Raw genomic sequence first — 16,496 nt, 5'->3', positions numbered from 1 at the left:
AATGGCTATGTCACTGAACTCCCATGTAGCTGACCGCGGTTCGAGTCCTGGACCTGGTGGCTTAAACTCACTCTGGGCACGTGTGCATGTGTGCCCAAGATCCCGAGAGGAGAATGGAGGAGAAGGGATTGCAGCATGGCCATCCCCCCGGGGGTGATTTCTCGCTTTCTATCTCTCTGTCTTTCTGGCAAGCGGATGTGCCCTATAGCAAAAAAAAGAAAGAAAAGAAAAAAGAAAAAAAAACTCTCAAAAAAAAGATTTTTTGGTTTTTGTTTATGGCCTTATGGATTTAATGAACCAAATGAAAACAATCTCCATTCTACATCCCATTCTCTATCTCTAGCTATGATAAAATCTATTCTTAATTTCAAGGTAGAGTTTTGCGTATCCATATTTCTTAAGCCACATCCAAGGAAATCATGTCTTACTAATTTCGAGTGTTGCCCCTTCATCTTGTACATGACGCTCCAGCAGGTTTAATCTTGGCATTTGTCAACTGGTCAAGTCCTTCACATGTTCTTCAACCACTCAAATTTGGAATTCGCAACACTTTCTGTGTCGATAAAATAAGATGTGGAATTCACAAAGTGCAGATTCAATGAAGACCTTTTTTGTTTTTTTTTCCCTTGCCAAACTGGGCTTCTAGATACCATTTGGATGGGGAAGTGTAGATATTTCTTGGCCTGAGTCTCTCAACAGTAGAGATGTAGAAGAGAAAGTGAGATCACAGGGAGCCCGGCTGTTGACTGCAGGGCACTGCCAACAGTGGTGGCATTAGCTGGATTTGGGGCAGCCGAGGGATTCTGGGAGGAGTGACTTGAAAGTGTTATGACAGTTGTTTGATTTGAATAAATCTGCATGGGTAGGAGCAGTGCCAGCAGCAGCAGCCTCAGCCCCAGCCTGGCCACCATCGCTCTGCCCATGTCCACTCTGTCGGGGAGCGGCATGTCTCGCTGGATACCGGTTGCTTTGAGACCCACTGGCTCCAGGGCAGACACAGGCGAGGTCCATATTTTTGGGTAAGACTTTAAGAAAACAGCTTATCTTTTTTCTTTTTTTAACTGCCAGAGATCTCATCTCTTCATCAGAGAGAAACAGATAAACAGAGAGGGAGAGGGAGAAAGCATCTCCCAATGGGGCATGGCCATGCCACAACTCCCTCTCCTTCATTTCTCCATGCTGTTGCATTTGGAGCATACACACACAGGCCCAACATGTTTCCCAGCTACGAGGGCTGGGACTCAAACCTTGGTCAGCCATGTGGGAGCCGGCTCTCTTAACTACTAGGTCATGGGAGCAGCCCAACAGCTTGTTTTGTTTTTGTTTTTGTTTTCTATTTTTTAAATTATTTATTTTTTGTAGGGTGCATGTGCTTGCCAGAGAAACAGAGAGTCAGTGAGAGGGAAAGTGAAAAATCACCCCCAGGGAGCATGACCATGGTGCAATTCCTTCTCTTCCATTCTCCTCCTGGGATTTTGGGCATGCACACACATGTGCCTGGCATAATTTTCAAGCCACCGTATCTGAGAATCAAACCATGGCTGGCCATGTGGGTGCCCAGCAACTTAATTACCACATCACCTGCTCCTCTAACAGCTTATCTTTTCTTTTTTATAAATGAAGAAATTGAATATTTTAAAAATGATTTCTTATTTTGCTACAGAGCTGTTGTTTTGACTAAAAATAGCACCAGCAAATGCAATATATTGCAAAATTAAAATGGTACTGTCCTTCAACACTATACAACTAACAAAAACTGTTCTCTACTCCTAGTTATTTCCAACGGAGAGAAAATGAAGTGTTCTGACCCAAATCCGGGTTGGTTATAAGCAAGGTACAGGCTTATGTAAGACATAGGATAATAGTTATCACTAATGACATAATTTTTATAACTAGTTTGTATCACAGATAGTTTCATGAATTTGAATATTCGAGCCTAGTCTAAGACTCATAGAATATCATGGAAAAGATGCATTTTGTGTTTATTAAGAATAGGATCACTAGGGACCAGCAGTTAGCGTAATGGCTATGTCGCTGGACTCCCACGTAGTCAGCCGCGGTTCGCCTCCTGGACCCGGTGGCTTAAAACTCACACCAGACGTGTGTGCGTGCGTGCCCAAGATCCTGAGAGGAGAATAGAGGAGAAGGGATTGTGGCATGGCCATCCCCCCCTGGGTGGTGATTTCTCGCTTTCCATTGCTCTGTCTCTCTCTGTCTGGCGAGTGCATGCACCCTGTAGCAAAAACCTCTCCCCCCAATAAATAAATAAATAAATAAATAAAACGATCATTAGAAAGTTAAGGGGTGTTTCTTTCCAGTAGCGGTGTTCAGAGTAGTTTCTTTTTCCACTGGTATTACTAAAAGTTGCAATTTTAAGTTTTCTATCAACCACTAATCTAAGACCACTATGCCTGAATTAAGTTGTTTTACACTACTTTATTTAAGGGTTCTACTTTCACTCTTCAATAGACTTTGGGTATTTCTCCTACAAGTCCTCCACTAATTAGTTCGTCCAGTTCTGAAGGGTCATTCAGTGTCACCTTGATCAGTCAACCATCTTCACAAGATCTGTTGACAAGCCCTAGGTTTTCTGCAAGAGTTTTATTAATTTCAGCTATTTCTCCTGCCAGAGGGGAATAGAGTTCACTGGCAACTTTCACACTTGCCAAAGCACCAAACTCATCTTTGTTCAGTTTTGTCCCAACTTCAGGCAGACTACTACAGACTTTGGGAGATGTTTCATTTTCTGTTGCTATCCATTCATGTTTCTCCGTGAATTTATCATGGACAGCAGAGTGGGTCCTGGTCTCGTGCGCAGGATCCTGCCTCTCTCATTGGCCAGGGCAGCTGCGAGCAGGCACGGCGGCCGCCAAGGCCGCGTGCAGGTGCAGGCTGCATGCAGGTGCAGGCTGCAGGCCCCGGCCAGCACGCTCCATGCCGCTTGCAGGACCACGTTTCAGGGCTGCCAAGGGTCACGGCGCCGCTCAGGGTCATGGCGCTGCTCCAGGTTGCTGGGAGCAGAGGGGTGACACAACAGCTTGTCTTATTAAACAACCAGGCAGCACTCTTGTGAATAAAAATAGACTGAGATCCCGGGGTTGTATGATGCCTCCTCACTCTGTCTATAGATGGTATAGCTCTCAGTGCATGTTGGCTTGGTAATGGGAGTTTATTTCCAGGTTATTACTTGTGATTCCAGTTTTAATGTGCACGTCAAAAGAACATTTTGAGAAGTGTCATCGCGGAATGGCATTCATGACGTCGTGAGTAGTCTGTAATTAAGGACGCATGGGGAAGGGTGGTGAGAATGGTGAAGTCGTGCATCTTCTATACTGGGCTGCTACCTGTCTTCCTGTAAGCCTTCGTCACAATTAAAGACTAGACTCAACACTGTGGCAAGTTTTTTACTAACTGCAGACGAGGGGTCCCTCTTTGTCAGCAGTGTCATGCTCATGACGTTATTAATCATAAGTCTTTAGTTTTTACCGAAAACAAATACGGTTACCCAGGTCTCACCCCCAGATCAGGAAATTAGTGTCTCTAGGAACGGGGCCCTGGAATTTGCATTTTACGAAGCTTCCCTGGTGAGCCTGCTGTTCATCCAGGGTGGAGAGCCACAGAACGCATTTGCGAAAACACAGAGATGCCTCAGAGTCTTGAAGAGAAGGTGGGCGCATGGAGGCAGGATGCATGGAAAGTCAGAAACAGTGAAAGTTAAGGTGGGAAATCACTCTCTGGGGGGCATGATCACGTGGGATATTGGGCACACACACACACACACACACACACACACACACACACACACAAACTCAAATGCCTGGCATGATTTTTTAAGCCACCCTGTCCGGGACTCAAACTGTATTTGGCCATGTGGGAGTCCAGCACCATACCACCTGCTGGCCCTGAGGGCACTCTCACTCTGAGCTTGTGTGGCAGTGTTGCAGCCCATGGCGGCGGCTCTGTGCTTCTTGTCTAGCAGCCCTGATGGCTGGAAGGGCTGGGCAGGAGGCAAGGAGGGGCCTGAGGGAGAGGGCTGAGGAATGGTTCCTCACAGAAGGGCTCAAGAGAGGAACTCCAGGTCGTCAGGAAGTTGGGCCATTCAGGTAGAACGTTATCTGCTCTCGGGAAGGCTCGAGAGGAGGAGAGGAGAGAGGGCCTTTCTCAGCTGCTTTTCCTCAGCTCGTGCTGCTGCCTCTGAGGGTCTCTCTCATTCAGAGAGACCCAGAGGCATGGGCTCAAAGGACTGACCTGCCACACTCCCCCAGAGACAGCCATGACAGGATCCCCAAGGACACTCACTTGAGAGATCTCCCTTGGCCCAGAGCCAGTCATCACCCCCATCCTGTCCTCCCACTGGCCCCAAACCCTGGAACCTTCCTAGGCAGAGCCGGAGCAGAGCCAGGAAAATATCTAGTGGGAAAACATCCCAGGCACTGCCTGAACAGTCAAGCACAAAGGTCTCCACTCGGTAGCCCTGCAAGGTGACAGGGATAAAACTGCATTTTAGAGAAAGTCGCCTATGCTCCTCTCCCTAGCCCTGCAGCACCGATGGCCACAGGGGAGAGTGACAGGACAAGCTGAGTCCTGGTGTTGGAATTTCGAAAGCTTGATCCTCAAAGCAGCTGCCAAGAACTCAGGACACATAAAGAAGATTTGGATGATGAATTAGAGAACAAAGGCCCCCCACTTTTCCTCCTAGTAAAAATTCCTTGGGCTGGTGTCACTGGAGAGCAGAGACAGAAGAGATTTCTGGAGTCCTTGAGGAAAGGGTCCTTTTGGAGATTTTAAGAGCCCCTCTGCTCCGGCGTAGGGTCTGAGAGAACAACAAGATGCAGAGTAGAAGGGGCCTCTGGCTGTACATCCCAGCAGACGGCCCAGAACAGCTGCAGAACTTCCTGGGGGCCACAGGGGTACAGGGCCAGGAGCTGGAATAGCCTGCAAGTCCCAGACACAGGCAGGCCCAAAAACGCTTTGTGGGAATGGAGGAGTATCTGGCAGTGACCATACTCGACCAAGTGACAACCAGCTGGGACAGAGATTACTAAGCAGGTGCTGGCACAGATGGTCATGATGACTGATGACCAAGGTCTTACACTACCTAAAACCTCCCTTTCCCCACTGAACTTAACCCCAGGAAAAGGTGTGGATTCCTTTCTTCCACAGAGTGATGTAAGATTCATAATAGAAATTGCGTTCAGCGTTAGAAAAATCAAGTTATGCTTCTTGCAGACTTGAGTTTACAGGGTGAGTTGTACCTTATGTAAGTAATTAATAGATATATCCTTAATGGTTTTGTTATAAATAAAAACATCAAAAAGAAATTTTGGTGGAATAACACTCCACACACAAAAGAAATGCCACTTGCAGCTTTTTTCAAATACAGGATTTTCTTTGTGTCTTTGAATGCAGAAAACGCAGGGATCTTGCTATGAGTTCAGGTCAAATGACTGTAGCATTTTTGAGTGAAATCTATAAAGTTCAAGTTCATGGGTTAGTCCTTTTTTTTTTTTTTTTTTAGTGGTCATTCTCAGAGATCAAATATAAGGCCATCCGTCACTGGGGACCAAGAACACTGTTCATTGGGAAGAGCTAAGGAGTTTTCTGGACAAGAACAGACCCCATTCCAACAGGCGGCTCTGTAAATAACTGCTGCTCCATGGTGACCCTTGGCAGCCCTGACATGACAACACCAGAATAGGAGGGTAGTGACAAAGTGGAGGTTCCCGTGGAGGAAGAACAGCTGCAACTTCCAGTTGCTGGGGACATGAGCCGTAGGGAGACCAGAAGCCTAGGAATCCAGAACTCCTGATTAACCCTGTGGCCTGCTGTACTAGGACCAGTCTCAACCCATGTTGGGGGAAAGGGATATGGGTGGGTGTAGAGCACAGATGGCCCTGATCCCAGTGCCTAATCCCACTAATCCCAGTGCCTCTGGATCAGAGACCTCCAGACTTGACTCAGCTGTTCTTCACCTCATCATGCCACAGTGAACTGGGCATGCCCAAAGGCTTCTTGATGCATAGACAGGGCAAGGGCAATCAGGGAGGCTGAAGAAGCCTGTAGGAAAAGAGAAGGGAAGATGGCGACCAAATAGGGCGGGGAAGTTGCCCTTCCAGTGAGGGAGTCTTGCCATCCACTGCCAAGTAGTGTCCCATCCTTCTGTAAATTTCTAGCAAAATTGCTAGAAAGTCTGAAGTCACTTCACATTCACTGAGACAAGCATGTAGGTTGAAGCTCCCTCCCTTCAGCCTCCATTATTTCTGAGGGTGGGAATTCCATCAACACAGGTTTATTCATTTGCTCCCCTCTGATGCAATTCCCAGCAGTTCCCTAATGGAATTGAATTGTGAGAGAGCAGAATGCCTGAAGTCACATCACTGCCCTTGTCTTTAGCCCAGACTCTGTCCTGCCCTCCTAGATGGCTTCTAAGACCTTAGCTAAGAACAGGACAAAGTGGTGGCCTATGAATTCTTACACATGTAGTCTCCATGGGACTGCTCAGCTAGGAGCTGGGCCACTCCCAACCTGAGTGTCTCCATCTGAGATCTGAGAGCCCAGAAAGACCAAGGGGCTGGTCCAATGACCTAGAGAGGTAGAGCCTACCTGAACCAGAGCTGAACCGGCAAACACGGGATAGGGGAAGATGAAGGCTGAGTCCTCCCTTCCCCCTCCATCTCTCTTCATTGGCTTCCAGATGTGGAAGGTGGCCTGGGAGAGAGGGCTCAGTAGTCTCACGCACCGAGGGCATCGATGCCAGCAGGGCTGAGCACCAGTGCCTGAAGGATGTCGGAGAGGGAGATCACGCCCAGGAGATGTTGGTTCTCGTCCACTAGCACCAGCCGGTGCACCTGCAGGTCCACAGTGTTGAGTTAGAGCAGGGCCAAGAGACTACGGCAGCTTTGGGGGCGAGCACCAACAATCAGGGGATGCAATCTGACATGACTGGGGAGAAGAGGATGTCTCCTGAGATCCAGTTAGAGATGGCTCTGACCACTCTAAGGAGACCGGCTGTGGCTGTGGCTCTTGGCATAAGGGCCTCATGGACAGGACTGAGGTGGACACAGGAGTTGTTCATGGATGGGAAGACAGGTCAGGTGCCCGACGTGCAAGGTAGGCTGGAGTTGTAAATGCTGGCGTGCAAGGAGGGCATCGGGTACCTGCTCCCGTGCAATCCTGTCGATGACTTCCCCCAAGCTCTCGTGGGGCTGGCAGGAAAGGACTCCCTCGAGACACACTGACCTCTGCCTCAGGGCTTCGCCCACACTCATATCTAGGTGGTTGTAGGTTTGCTGGGCAGCCAGGTGCTGGGGCGGGGAGAGACACATGGCTACCAGTCGCCCCCTTGCCCAGACTCTAGCCCCACAGGTATCACCCCTACATGATTGTAAAGATCCCCTGGTTCACAGATACCCCTGTTGTCCCTCAGACCCTCAGCCTCCCCAGGAATCCCCACCTCCCCAGAGATACTTACAATCACATCAAAGCGGGAGTAGAGGCCCACGACCTCACCTGCAAGAGGAAGAAAGATAGAGAAGGATAGAGAAGAGGCTCAGATAAGAACTGGGTGCTGCACAGGGGGCCTGGGGAAGGCTTGTGCTATGGCTTTTTTTGTTGTTTTTTGAAGAAAATTGTTACAATTGTTAAAATTGATAACAATTGTTATTATTGTTAATTTGACCAGAATGAGAGAGAGAGGAAGAACTGCCAGGTCTGGGACTTGAACCACATCAGCTATATGGGAGTCCAGCGCTTTACCCAGCACACCACCTGCCAGCCCCCAGTCTATGGCTTTACAATGAGGAATCAGGCTGCCCCTGCTTCAACCCAAGGATTAAACTTCACATCACAAGCAGAGACAACCTAGTGAGATGCAACTTCAGGACACAGCATCACCTGTGGAACACCCTTGCCTCAAATGCACAGCTGGAATATCGTCAAGCCTTTAGCTGTCATGTCCGGTTTACGGGGAAACACAGATCGAGGAATAAAGTAAAGGCTGCCTTTCAAAAAGCAAATCTGATGATGACGTGTCTAGTATTCTCAACTGGATTGGTCTGAGAAGTATTTCATGATAGGTAAAGTTTTTTTACAAGCAAAATGAGAAATAGTGATTGACTGTTTAAAAAAATAATAATTATAATAATAATAATAATGATTGGGAAAAACATTGAAAAGCTATTGAATGATGAAGTGGAGAGATTAATGTCTCTGTACTGACTGACATGCATGGCATTCCCTTTTGAAAAAGCAATGTAATACACTGTAAAGTTATATGTAATCCAATGTAATATAAAGATTATGATGATAATAAAAATAAATAAATAAATAAATAAATACAAGCAAATCTGAAGGTAGGACATTTTACAGGACAACTAACCCAGGCCTTTCAACTCAACACCTTGGAAATTAAGTGGGAAGGGTACCATTCTAGACTTTTTGAACACATCAACTGCAAAAACAGAGAATTCTTGCAGGAAATGTGGAAATGAGAATAAGGATTATATATAAGAAAAGATTAACAAATTATGATTTTGGCTCTTATAGTGGTATAGACAAATATACTTTGTTTGTATGTGTGTGTGTATAGATTTCCCCCCCACCCTGGGTTTGTCAGAGAGAAACAGATAGAGAAAGAGAGAGAAGAGAAAGCACCTCCATGGAAAATGGTCACGCCACAACCTCTTCTCCTCCATTCCTTCCTCCTTTTGGGATTTTGGGCATGCATGCATAAACACGTGCCTGGCATAACACCAGACCCGGGACCAGAACTGCATAGTCATCTGCAATCCGGCTGCCTTAACCACCAGGCCACAGAGCCAGCCCAAATATACTTATTTTAAAAGATGCATGCTGAGGTGCTTAGGGGTGGAATGACGTGACGTCTATGCTTTAAATCACGTCAGGAGAAAGATGAATGGATTATGGCTCTCCATAGTGGTTCATGCAGAAAATGGATATATGGTGTTCATTATTCAGTTTTTCTACCCTTTTCATACATTTGAAATTTTTCATAATCAAAAGTAAACTTAAGGGACCAGCAGTTAGTGTAATGGCTATGTCGCTGGACTCCCATGTAGTCGACCGCAGTTTGAGTCCCGGACCTGGTCGCTTAAACACACACCGGGTGCGTGTGCGTGTGTGCCCAAGATCCCGAGAGGAGAATGGAGGAGAAGGGATTGCGGCGTGACCATCCCCCTGGGGGGTGATTTCTCGCTTTCTGTCTCTCTGTCTCTCTCTGTCTGTCTGGCGAGCACACGCGCCCTATAGCAAAAATCTCTCAAAAACAAACAAACAGGGACCAGCAGGTGGCGTGGTGATTAAGGTGCTAGACACTCCCACATGGCCAACCAGGGTTCAAGTCCTGAATCCGGTGGCTTGCTTTCTCACTTCCTCTCTCTCTCACTCTCAACCTGTCTCTCTCTGGTCAAATTTTAAAAAATAAATAAAAGAATGAATAAATAAAAATAAAATAATTATTTAAAACAAACAAACAAACAAAATAACAAACAAACAAAAAAAACCTTAAAACACTTTTCGATATTGAGCTTCATTACCTAACTTGGAAATATTTTGCAGTCACAATCCAACCAAAGAAAGTTCCTTTGACTCTTTTCAGAGCAGGAAATTGAAGTCTGGTCTAAGGGTCATGACTCATTTAAGAGGAACTAAAACTAAAAAGCCGCTCTTCTGTTTGCTCTCACTAAGCTCATTTTGTTGCACAAGTTTTTTTTTCTTAAGGGTTTCTCTATAGAGCACATGCACTCTCTGGAGAGAGAGACCGAGACAGTGAGGAGGAAAGTGAGCAATCACCCCCCAGGGGAATAACCACATCACAATCCCTTCTCCTCTACTCTCCTTCTGGGATTTTGGACATGCATGCACATGGGCCTGGCATGATTTTCAAGCTGCCAGGTCTGGGACTTGAACCCCAGTCAGTCATGGGAGAGTCCAGCCACCTGGCATAACCTCTATGCCACCTGCTGGGCTCACACATAAGCTTTTAAATCCTCCTGTGAAGCTAGAAGGACTGGTGCTGTTGAAATCCACATTTCAGAGCCAGTAGATGGTATTGTGGTTAAGATTCCCACATGGCCGACCATGGTTCAAGTCCCAGACCTGGTAGTTTGAAAGTCACGTATGCGTTCATGCCCAAAATCCTGAGAAGGGAATGGAGAAGGGATTGCAGTGTGGCCATCCCCCTGTGGGGTGATTTCTCACTTTCCTTCTCTCTGTCACTCTCTGTCTTTCTCCGGTGCACCAGCCCTATGGCAAAAACGTAAAAAAGTAAAAAATAAAAATAAAAAAATTCACAAAGAGGAAACTGAGGCAGAGAGACACTAAATAACTGGTTTAAGGCTCAAAGCAGGCAGAGACCTCTAAACCCTTGGACCCTCAAACTGATGCCACGTGACCCCTGCCTCCTTTGCCTTGTCCCATGCTCTCCTCACAGGGCCCTTCCACACCCACCCCGGTCACAAGTACCAGACTCGTTGACCACAGGCAGAGCAGACACGCGCCGGTCCACGAAGATGTCCAGCGCCGTCAGGACGGGCGCAGTCTCCAGCACCACCGCCAAGTCTCGGAATGTGCCGATGCCCAGGTCTTGGATGGTGCGGTAGAGGAAAGAGGGCCGGGGCAGCAGCGCACCCTGCTTGCGTAAGGATGGCGTAGCGGTCAGGGGCGAGCAGCTCTGAAAGCTCCCGGCTCCTCCCTCCCCAGTCCCTTGGCTGAAAGCCCCCTCAGCCCCTCTGCTCACCTCCCCGTGGCTCCCCTTCCTCCCACCTGGGCCCGGGCTCACAAAGATGTGCAGGAACTTGAGCAGGCGCTTGTGCGTGAGGATGTGGAGCACTGTGCCTGAGACCGGGTCCAGCACCGGCAGGCGATGGATCCGGTTCTTGATGAGGGCATAGACGGCCTCGAACAGGCTGCAGAGGTGGGAGCAGTGAGCCTGGAGGTACCTGGAGAGAAACGCCCTCCATCCCTGCCCCCTAAGAAGGAGGACAGGGCACTAAGGCCGCCTAGCGCGAGGAGGCGGGTTCAGGGCCGTCACCAGGGAAGCAGAGGTACAGGAAAGAGGTTCAGATGGGGCTAGGTGGGTACCTCACCTGTCACTGGGAGAGATGGAGACCAGAGGTTTGAAGCAGCCTTGAAGATAGATCTCTGCAGAGAACGCTGGAGTCAGGCCCAAGGAGCTGGCTACCGCTGTACCCTGGAGCCCCAGCCTGCTGGCCTGCTCCCACCAGGAAATCCCCAGGGCCCATCGCCCCACAGGCCCTTTGCCCCACCCTCATGCAACCACCCCTCTCCTCGCTCACCCCTCCAGGTCTCGATTTTATGTTCTTCAATCTCATAGATCTGGACCTAGAGACATCCACAGCAGTCCAGAATGAGACATGTCCCCCTTGGGCACCAGGTACCTTGAAAATCCACTTGCCCCATCCCACCTACGTGCCCCAGGGATCCCAGCCCACTCCTCACCAACGGGGACCTGTAATAGCGATGCAGCACCAAGATGAAGTCTGTGATGGTCAGCATCCCTGTGGGGTGGGCAGGGGAGGTCAGTTTCCGGCCTCTGGGAGGGGGTCTGACTCCTCCCACACCCTGCCTGTCTCTCCTGCTGGTTGGACAATGGGGCAGCCCCTCCTGTGCTTGAGCAATGGGCTCTTCCCTTTAATGCTTCTCCCTGTAACTTCTCTCTTCCTTTCCCTTTCCTCATTTGTGACCTGGCATTTCTGGATGGAACCATAGGTGGCTGAGCTGGAAGGGGTTGGCTGGTCACCACTATTCCATAGGAAGGAACACCAGACCCTGTGTCTCCCAACTGGCTACTGCAAGCCCCAGGAGTGGATCATCCCACATTCTGGCCCCTGACTTGGCTCAGCCATAGGGTTTGCTCAAGCTCGGGGCATGTCAGAGTTCAGCCTCAGAATCACTGTGCAAGGTCCCCCCTTGCTATCCCCAGTCCCCACCACCTCCCCATCCTCTCTCACCCACAAAGCTCTGCTTCTTGCTGTCCCACAGAGGTGCCGCCCGCACACCATTGGCCACCAGGGCGAAGAAGGCCTTCTTGATCTGAGGGGTAGGAGAGAACAGTCGAGGGGGGAATCTCAAGGGGCCCTCCCCCTTCTCTCAGTGAGCACTGCCTCCCTTCTGCCTGCTGTGTCTTCTGTTATCCCAACCAAAGTCCTTTCATGAGAGCTTCTCCCCAGTCCTCCTCTACGTGAGCTTGCCTGTTTCTCATGCCAGGGCACGCACTGGACCAGGTCACTGTGGGGCACATCAGTACCTAGACAAGGCTGCTTGTGGCCAGTCGCTCAGAGGGACCCTGGCCAGGCACACAGGGTGTTCCCATCTGCCGGTCACGTGTGTCCAAACACAGACTCATTTCTGCTACTCTAAGTACTGGAGCTATACGTATTTCATAACTGCATAGTTACCAATGATTTCTCCAAATAAATTTTGACTGATTCATTTTGAGCCTCACTATAAACAGTACTAGCTATTCATGCTGGTTGTAGTTTTCTAACACACAGTAAAATAAATACAAAGCTGGGGTCCGGTGGTGGTGCAGCAATGAAATCTGACAAACGCTAAGCATTCCTACATGGGGAGTCTCCTGGTTCAAGACGGTCCAGAGACCACCCTGAGTACGCGGGGCACGAACCTGCCCATGACCCAGCTGAAGGCTGGGGGTGGATGGCAGAGTCAAGACCCTACTGGGGGTGCTGTCTCTCTCTCTCTCTCTCATCTTTCTCACTCATGGAAGAAGTAAAAATAAACTTTAAGGGGCTAGCAGGTGGCATACTGGTTAAGGTGCTGGGCTCCCACGTGACTGACTACAGTTCAGGTCCTGGACTTGGTAGCTTGCTTTCTCACTTCTCTCTCTCTCTCTCTCTCTCTCTCTCTGAGTCTCCTTTGGTCAAATTTTTAAAAAATAAATAAATAGATAAATGAATTAAATTTTAAAAATAAACTTTAAAATAAATAAATAAATACAAAGCTACTGAGATATGTGTATTTGCTCATGCACTCTAGAATCACATCATGCACCCTGGATGAAACATACACCGTGGTCTGGGACACACTGCTCCACTGTAATGACCACCAGAATAGAATCACAGGGCTGGCAGGTGGTGTGGTGGTTAGGGGCACTGGATTCCCACATGGCCAACCACGGTTCAAGCCCTGGACCCAGTGGCTTGCTTTCTCACTTTATTCTCTTTGCTCTGTCCCTCTCTGGTCAAATTAGATATGTAAATAAAGCTAAATAAAATAATAATAATAATAAAGAATAGAACCACGGACGCTCCAGCCTCATGGAAGAGCAAGTACCAGAGCTCGTCCCGTTTTTCTCTTGCCAAGAGTCCCTGGACTCTGCCCCAAGCAGCTCTGCGATCCCTGACACACACAGCACGGCTCGTAAAGCACAGTCATCTTACGCTGGGGTGTCCCAAGAGTTTCCAGAACACGTACAACGAGACAGGAGCTCCAATGCCCATTTTAGAGATGAGGGAGGTGCAGGGACAGACCCGACGGCCTATAGACACTACGTGGCAGAGCTATGATGACAGACAGAAGCCCAGGTGGGGCAGAGCCATGACCTCACCTCCAGTGTCGTGTCAAAGATGACCAACTTGGAGCTGGTTGCCATGGCATCATAGCAGGTGTGCTCCTGCATGAAGTGCATGTAGACCTGGGCCCCAGGCTTCTGCAGCTCATCGTCCCAGCCCGACTTGAGCAACGGGGCCTGTGGGGATGGGCACGGGGCAGGTCTTTCTTCCACCAGGCCTTCGAGCTCACACGCCCAGCCTTCAGTGGCCGGGAACTCTATGGCTAGTTCCAGATCATCTGAGTCGGAGGCCGCAGCTGAAGCTGCACTGTCAGGTGGGAGAAAGTCCCACCCTGTTGCGGGGGTGCCCACCCCTGCTAGAGGTGTGGCTTCGGGGAATGTGGCTTCCAGCCTGGTGGACTCAGCAGCTGGCCTGGACCGGGGACCTGTTGGGGGTGAAGAGGAGAAGACAGTAACTCCATCTTCCAAAACACTTGCTCATCTGCTGTCTTGGCGAACACGCAGCAGCCTCAGGAAACCTGGATGCTGCGGCTCTTCTCACAGCTGGGAAGCTATGTCTGACAGTCACACCACAGAGGCTCTGGGCTCCCAGCTCTGCAATGTATGGGGAGACTGAGGTCACAAGGTGAGGGTTCAGTCACCTCTGTGTCATGGAGGATCCAGGGTAAGGTTCTGGAACCTCCCACTGCCCAAGCCTCTACCCCCCAGAACTGGCCGTGGCCTCACCTTCCCCTGGGCCTGGCGGCTCTCCTTCCTCCACAGCCTCCTGCCTCGTCCATCGTGAGGCCTTGGCCCTCCGTTTGCCACGGATTCTTTCTGAGCTGGTGGTCATGGCTGGTGCTGGCCATGAGGTGCTGTCTCCCTGCTCTAGGCAGTTCATCTCTGAAAGAAGGAACAGGGAGTGTTTGTAGGTGCCATAGTGGTTAAGACACGGGACTCTCACATGGCTCATTGCCATTCGAGTCCTGGACCCGGTGGCTTGAAACTCATGCCGGGTGAAAGTGTGTGTGTGTGCCCAAAATCCTGAGAGAAGAATGGAGGAGAAGGGACTGCAATGTGGCCATCCCCCACCCCTGGCGGGGAGGATGATTCCTCACTTTCTCTCTCTCTGTCTCTCTCTCTATCTCTGATTAGCACACACACACACACACACACACACACTATAAGAAAAATCTCTCTTAAAAAAAAGTAATAAAACCAAGTAAAATATCAGTAATAATATTTAATATTTGCAAGCTCTCAGTGGGCTTTTCTCCAACCTATTTCTCATTCAACACTCAAAGCAGCCATAGACAGGAGGCATGTTTTCATTCCCGTTCTGCTAGTGAGTGGCCAAGAATTCAGAGAGGTAAAGCCATTTGCCAAAGTCACACAGTTGGCAAGTGGTAAGACTGAGACTGGGGTCTGAGTGTCCAGACCCCAGATCCTCCTTCTCAACTTCTGAAAAGAGGAAAGAGGAGGTGAGGGAAACACAGCCAGGGAAAGGCGGGAAAAGACAACCAAGGAGGAAGGGAAAGGAGGGGAAGACAGAAAGCTGGGCTGGGGGTGGGAGGGAGCCGGGGTCTCACCCGCAGAGGGAGTCTACCTACCTTGATGCTCAGGCCCCCCAAGGCTGCCCCAGGACAGGGTCTGCAGGGAGAGGAATTGTCTGAGGTTGTCTGAAGGCGTGGAGATGGCGCCTCACCATGGCTCTGCCCCTTTTCACCACAAATACACACACACACATTCAGACACACAAACATACACACATGGCCACACATGAGCACCGAATCCCACATATAAACACACACTCACATGGCCACATATACATTCACATGCTTCCAGAAATATATATCAACCACTCCCAGACGCACTTATGACCACACACTCACGTACGTACACACAGAATATACACACACAGACACTACATGCTCCATACACAGAGGAAATCATGACCAAACACACCAACGAATGCACACACACAGCACGCACACGTTCACGCGGTGTGCTCCCAGTCCTCTGGCTCAGCTGCCTCCGCCCCAGCCCCCCTGGGACCCCCGTACCCTGCGTGGGGCGTGCTCCAGCTCAGGCTCCATGTTGCCAGCCCTGACCAGCAGGCAGCAAGTGCGCGACACTTTGGCTGGGCTGCACTATTCTGGGCCCTGCCCCTGGCCCCCTGCCAGCCCAGATCGGTTTCTCTCTGATTGGGTGTCAGGCAGCGCGGAGGGAGGGGTCCATCCACTCCCCCCTCCCAGCCCAACAGCCTGGGGGCGGGGTGGGTGGGGAAGGGGTGTACCTGGAATCTTGATGCCTCCTGGGTCTCCAAGGACGAGCCAGAAGGACCCTGCTGTAGGGGGAAGTGGCTTTGCAGGGCCTGGGCGCCGAATGGTCGGGTCCCAGATGTCCTGGGTTCCTACTCCAAGGGCCTCTCATCTCTGTCAAGCTCTAAAGGAGGAGGATGAAGAGTGAAGCTGGGCTTCACTCTCTTCCTTGAACACATGTCAGCAGAGGGTGGTGCTGGAGTTAGGGAAGACAAGTTGCAGCTCTCTCGGAGGCTGGGACTAAGACAAGGGTCTTGTGGGCGGTCCGGGGAGAGCAGCGCATGTATGTCCAGGTGTCTCCATTTGAGTCTGTGGAGCCTGCCCTTCTCCGGAGTGGAGGAAGTGGAGCACAGATGCGGGCAGGTGGGGTCCTGTGAGGTGGGGGCACAGGAGCCCCAGCACCCCATCTCTCTGTGCGTGCCGTCCCTGTTCCCCCTGGTGCCAAAGGATCCGAGGCTGGCTCTGGTGGCTGGCCCACCCCTTCCTTGGCTTCCCTGGGCGGGGCCTGAGTCAACGTCTAAATCAGGAATGCTGACCCAGCCGCTCCGCTCCCCTCGCCCCTCCCTTTCTCTCCTCCCAGTCTCTTCCATCCCAGCCCCTGGCCCTGGAGTGGACACTCACAAATG

The 16,496-nt window shown here is 50.1% G+C and overlaps 1 protein-coding gene and 1 pseudogene across 1 annotated transcript; both read right to left on the bottom strand.

Moving 5' to 3' along the window:
* Nucleotides 1-223: 223 nt before the first annotated feature.
* Nucleotides 224-1,098, bottom strand: LOC102471435 (signal transducer CD24 pseudogene; annotated as a pseudogene).
* A 2,753-nt stretch (nt 1,099-3,851) lies between these two features.
* Nucleotides 3,852-15,666, bottom strand: PRKAG3 (protein kinase AMP-activated non-catalytic subunit gamma 3). Its single transcript, XM_006168652.3, has 12 exons — nt 15,613-15,666; nt 14,297-14,452; nt 13,607-13,995; nt 11,991-12,072; nt 11,479-11,537; nt 11,316-11,361; nt 11,106-11,160; nt 10,799-10,925; nt 10,483-10,648; nt 7,472-7,509; nt 7,158-7,304; nt 3,852-6,848 (listed from the first exon to the last, which is right to left on the bottom strand). Exons 2-12 carry the CDS (start codon nt 14,448-14,450, stop codon nt 6,732-6,734), a joined length of 1,380 nt encoding a protein of 459 aa, XP_006168714.1. The 5' UTR covers nt 14,451-14,452; nt 15,613-15,666; the 3' UTR covers nt 3,852-6,731.
* Between the last annotated feature and the right edge of the window lie 830 nt (nt 15,667-16,496).

Source organism: Tupaia chinensis, unplaced genomic scaffold, assembly GCF_000334495.1.
Source record: "Tupaia chinensis unplaced genomic scaffold, TupChi_1.0 Scaffold145907_1, whole genome shotgun sequence".
Classification (NCBI taxonomy): domain Eukaryota; kingdom Metazoa; phylum Chordata; class Mammalia; order Scandentia; family Tupaiidae; genus Tupaia; species Tupaia belangeri.
The sequence above is the reverse complement of the archived record's forward strand: the minus strand, read 5'-3'. Positions and strand labels throughout refer to the sequence as shown.